This window comes from Gracilinanus agilis, unplaced genomic scaffold (assembly GCF_016433145.1).
Source record: "Gracilinanus agilis isolate LMUSP501 unplaced genomic scaffold, AgileGrace unplaced_scaffold38621, whole genome shotgun sequence".
Classification (NCBI taxonomy): domain Eukaryota; kingdom Metazoa; phylum Chordata; class Mammalia; order Didelphimorphia; family Didelphidae; genus Gracilinanus; species Gracilinanus agilis.
The window spans coordinates 1-5,555 of record NW_025372047.1 but is presented as its reverse complement, the minus strand read 5'-3'; the positions used below and the strand labels follow the sequence as shown (position 1 = coordinate 5,555).

At 49.9% G+C, this 5,555-nt stretch overlaps 1 protein-coding gene across 1 annotated transcript; it reads right to left on the bottom strand.

The window, feature by feature from the left end:
• Positions 1–981: 981 nt before the first annotated feature.
• Positions 982–5,551, bottom strand: TMEM200B (transmembrane protein 200B; the record flags this gene model as incomplete). Its single annotated transcript, XM_044683924.1, has 1 exon — positions 982–5,551. A coding segment is annotated over one exon (717 nt), but the record flags the coding sequence as incomplete, so codon positions are not given.
• Positions 5,552–5,555: the final 4 nt, after the last annotated feature.

Sequence of the window (5,555 nt, the reverse complement as noted above, 5' to 3'; positions counted from 1 at the left end):
ATATAATTAAGTATATATATATATGTATATATATATATATATATATATATTAGAAAGAACACTGTATCAGGAGACTGGATTCCAGCTTCAGCTGTGAGACCTTGTGAAAACCATGACCTTCAGGTTAGCATCTGATAAGTGAAATAATAAAGGTAAAGCCCTTTGCTACCTACCCCTAAAATGCTATAAGAGTGTAAACTATTATCATTATTATCTGTAAAGTGGGGAGAGTAAGCTACTGATTTTATAGGAGTGTTCCAAGAACTATAGAAATCATTCAAGTTGAGTACTTTATAGTCAAGGCAGAATCTATCAGATGCTGCCCTTTTAAATCTCTTCAAAGACCTGGAAATTTTCATAGACTCCATGCTCACTTTGAATCTATTATACAACATGGCAGCCAAAGAAACAAACTTAATCTTAGGCTAAATGATGAGGAACACAGTGCCCAGAACACTTCTTACAGCTTGCCTAGGTGGTACCTGATGGTGTTCAATTCTGGCCCTCATATTTTGGGAAGAATATTAACAATTTAGAGAGTATCCAAAAGAGGGTGACCAAAATTGCACCAAAGAATCAGTTGAAGTAACTGGGGGACTGTGTTCACATGGAGATGGGGCTAGACTTGTTCCGCTTGTCTTCTTTTGTCAGAATGTCTTTAGATAATTGAAGGAAATGCTAATTTGTAATTCAAGGATAGTAAAAATTGAAGCGATATTTTTTCTTATCCAAGTTCATTGACCCCATGGGAACCTATGGGGCCCAAATTAAGAACCGTTCGACTGAATGGCCTTTCAAGTTCTAAGATTCTGGGACTTCTAGCTCTAGAATTTGCCATCTGCAACCTACTGTGTTGTTGTTAGTGGAAACCTAGCATTAGAACAAGAGCAGTGAGCTAGATTGGCTTTCTCCCTAGTCTCTCTTTGATCTGCCCTTCTCTTTTCTTCCAGGAATCTCACCTCACTCCTTTACCAGTCTTGGAGAAAACTATAAACAATAAGGAAACTTCCTTCAACATTCAGACTTTGGACTTTCAAGATTTTTCCAAAATCACTGAAAATTCATCTTCCTTTGCATTTGGAATTCATGATGTGGGATTCTTCTAGGTGCCACTGAGCCTTTGCCATAGCTTTTTCTAGATTGTGATGCCAGAAACTGCTCAGCTTTTTACTCTATGGACTGTTTTTTAGCTAAGCGGTGGTGATTTTTTTCAGGGTGGCTTGCACTCCTCACTTTTTCATACCAGTTTCTGACCCAGGCACTGACCATTCCATGGGCTTTGCTGCCCACAAGAACCCTGTCCACTGTACTGGAGGAGAAATTCAGGCTATTGATCTCTGTACTTTATTGTACCCTCTTGATGACATATAGAGCTACAAAAACCAGCTCTTCACCCCTGGGGCCAGTGAGTTCATTTCATCTGCCTGATGGAAGCCTGGGGTGGTAGAGGCATCTCCCCAGTGCCTGATTGGAAGGGTATTCCTTTGGGAATTATGGGCAGAAAGCCAAACGCACACCATAACGGGCAGAGACCTCGGCTGCGAATGTAGTGTTTTTTCTAACACTTTTTTTTAAAGCTATTTCAGTAGCTGTTTAGAGCAAAGAAACTGGAACTTACTTCAAATATATGATACTGTGAATTATCAAGCACATTCATGGAACTGTCACCCACCTCCTTAACCTTTTAGCCCCTTCAGGAACAGCCTTTCCCCACCCAACACAATAGATCAAACTTTATGGACAGGAATCTTGAAACCACAGCTGCTGACCACTCAGGTGGACTGTGCAGCATCTACCCAGCAAGGATGATCAGAAGATGCATCAAAAAATGCTTGTCCTACCTAATTGCTTCCGGAGGGACTATGGGGAGGCTTAATGAGGTGTGAGAGTAAGTCTCTGTTTCTGACCACGTGCTGCTCTCGTGTAGGAGAGTGGTGGAATTGGCCTTGAAATGTCAGGTTCTGCCAAGAAGCATTCCTGGGGAAGCTTCACTGATCTAGAGGTATCAGAAAAGCCAGACCCAGTGGACCTTCTTTTCTTCCCCCTAGTGTCTACCAAGAGATCTTTCCCTAAGCCAAGGCCCGTGTGGGCCTGGGACCTTTGTCTCCTTTTCCAGGGTTGTAGCATGACCTGGGAATCAGAGCATGTCGTTCTTCCATAAGCTTGACTATTTTCTACTTGAGTTTGAGGCTTTCTGGATTTGATTTTGAAGTGTTAGAACAAATGTCCTCAGGATTCATGATTGCAGTGTTCCCCTGTGCCCTCCTCCGGGGCACCTGCCTACCCTAGCCCAGGGCTGTGGCCCTGGGGGTTCAGGATTTTCTCTCAAGGTGACTGGTTCTCTTATTGGCCTGTCTTTGTAGTCCTGGACACTTCTTCCCAAACTGAAAGTCCTAAGCTAGAGCAGGAAAGAAGTAAGGGCTTCCTAGGGTGAGGACAAGGTGAGCTGCAAGAGGGAAACAAGAAAGTAAGCAGTTTGTCCAAGCTACACAGTGCCATCAAGCAACCGACTCATGTCAGCCACCTCCTTCCCTCAGACTCCCATGCTGTGACTGCCCCTGCCCTAGCACTAGTAAACCAGGAAATGCCACTCAAGGCCATGAGCATCCAGTTACTTTGGAACTGATTCCAGTGGAGGAAAAAAGAGTGCACTTCAGAGAGCTTGGGGTTAATGTGGTGTTCTTTGGAGAAGGTCAGCCCCCCACATGGTGCTTAGTCACAAGGGCCACCCCAGAAATGGAGCTGATGACGCCACAGCCACAGGTCAAGAAAGGGTTATGAGCCATGCTTTGTAAGAGCAAAGCCCAAAATTGCTAAGAGGAAGCCAGTCACTCACCCAGGGGAGCAAACGTGACCTTTGTCACATAGGAAACCACTCTAGAGTGAGTGGATGACTCCCTGTAAGCCCAACACCACAAAGCATCTCTCTGCAGAGGGCAGCCAGTGCCCGGAATCTTCACATGTAAAGCAGAGATTTGAGAATGTTAGTAAATGTGCCAGTGAGGCTCAGAAAGCAAAAATGAGAAGGACCAAAGTTTCCTGAAAAGCTAGCCCAGAGCAGTGATAAGATCTGGCTTTTAGAGCACTAATGTGGTAGGCCTGGGTCCTCATCCCAGTAGTTCACCCCTTGTCACAGCTGGTTAGGGGTGGACCTGTGGCTCTTGACTCCACCACATGGCTCACAAGTGACTTACTTGCTGTGTGGCCTTAGTCCAATGTTGCTCTCCTCTGTGCGCCTCAGTTTCCTCCAGACATAGTGGGGGGTCATTTGGTATATAGCATTCCCTCTCCCAAAACCTCCCTCTTTCCTTCCTGCAACCCTGAAGAAGATTTTTCTCTGCCTATTGTATTTCAAGTATGAAAAGGAGGCCTCGGCTCCGGAGGAGAGATTTAGAGCAGGATCAGAATTCCAAGAGGTTTATCCATACTCCCAGGTTTAGTGGCTTGGCAGGAACTTTACCAAAGTGACTCAGACACACCACAGGCAACTTTTTCTACAGTTTTATTCTCTTCCACCCCAAGGTGAGACTGCAGGGATGGATCTTCCGCCCCTAGCCACCCGCTATCAGGAGCATCTGTTTACAGCATCTTAGGCTGCTCAGCGTCCAGGCCAGGAGAGGAGAGACTTGTCAAGCCCCCAGCCCTACCCCAGCACTGGCCGGTTTCCTCTCTCCAGACCCAATTCCACCAACTTGGTCCCCTAATCTAGGTTTGGTTTCTACAAATCAGTTTCAGGTGTATTATTTTAGTTGCAAAGAAAGAAATGAAGGTTTGTAAATTAAAAACAAAAACTCACAATGATGAATTGTATTAAATAGCTGTTTACATTTCTTGATGAAGTAGGAGCTATATGGCAGCAGAATCGAAATGGGAAAATCCTTAGATTGAATTAGGTGATGATTGAATCTGCTATTTGGGACTTCAGTGAGAGGCAGGGGTAGGTTGTGATAGTGTTTAGACATTCTGGATTCGTCTGTCTTGCTGCTTGTATTACTTTTTCAATAAATTTTCAAACAAAGATTTGGTCTGCTTGTTTCCTATGGGGACTCTAGCAAAAATGGAATTGTGGGAAGGGGACCCAAATCTGGCCCTTGTTCTGGGTCCTGGTGCCTATCCTGCCAAGAAGGCAGCTTCCAAGTGAGTGGTAAAGGATTTCTGAGAATCGGCCACTATTCCAGGCCAACTGGAACTAGGCCCCAGTGGAACGGGGAGGCGCTACCTAGGGGGGTGGGGGGGTGGGCGGAGCTCAGAGACAAGGGCTCGGGTCCCTACTGCGGTCCTTAGAGCTCGGGAGGGTGGGGAGGCAACCTGAGGAAGAGCCTTGGGGTCTGGGGTCTGGGCCTGTTTCCCTAAAGTACATCAGTTCCCTGCAAGGACAAAGCTGGAGGCAGCCTGACGGGGCTCGGGAACTCAGATCCTAGCAGTAACTACTGAACTGCAGTGCTTGTCCCGGTTCTCCGCAGCCCCCACCCTCATTCAGGGCTCTGGCTTGGCTTGGGCAGGCAGCTTCGCAGGGGACCAAAGGTCAATGGGGCCAGCAGGAAGAACCTGCTGGTTTCAAGCCCGACCCCTTCCCGAAATTCATTCTCCAGCATTGCTACAGGCCGGGAGCAGGAGCCGCTGGTCTGGCTTCGGGCTCTCCTCGCCGACAAGTCAGACCCAGGCGAGCCTGGGGTAGGCAGAACAATCGATGGCAGCCCTGGGGCGAGCCTAGGGCTAGATGGCAGCTCCAGCGTCTGGTGGACGCCCTGTGCTAGGATCCCGACACTTCAGTCTTACTCACACCATGCTGGGCACACGCTGCAGGCTTTTAGCAGTATGAGCTTGGAGCTCTTCAGACACGAGCCCCTAAGTCCCCACCGCCGTCCAATTTGGTATAACCGCCCAGGCTGAGCAGGTCCAGGCGGGGCCAGCTACGGTGTGCGCGATCGCGGCCCGACGTTGTGCCGAGCATCACCTCTCCTCGACCCAAATCAAGAGATTTGGAGTGTCCTGCAAGAACCTGCGGCTGCACAGCGATGACCACATGTCCCAGCCTGCCCCGGGGGCTCCAGGGTGGGGAGGGCTCCCCTCGTGGCCCGGGGGCCCTCAGGGACCACCTGGTGAGTGGTGGGGCGGGCAGGGCCGGCCGCAGACTCGGGGGCTCCGAACGCAGACTCCGCACGGATAGGGCGGGGGAAGCGCCCAGACGGGGCGAGAAGTCTCTCCTCTCGGGCGGCCAGGCCCCCCCAGGTGGCAGGGCAGTCCTGGACTGGCAGTCCCAGGCAGGGCTGTCGGGAGGTCGCAGTGCCTGGGCCCGCAATGCCCCTTGGCGGAGCCGTCGGGTCTCTAAGTCACGATTTTCGTAGAGCAACGTGTTGGCGCAGATGAAGATGAAGAGCCCCACGCCCATGACCACGGGTCCCAGGAGCCTCAGCTTTTCGGAAGGGCCCGGAGCACGGCCCGACCGTCGTAGCTCCGCCGGCGCCGTGGCATTGGGCGCCCGGGCCCCCGGCGTCCCCAAGCGGTGAGGCCAGTAGCCCGCCACGGCCACGGCCATGCCCACCAACACCACG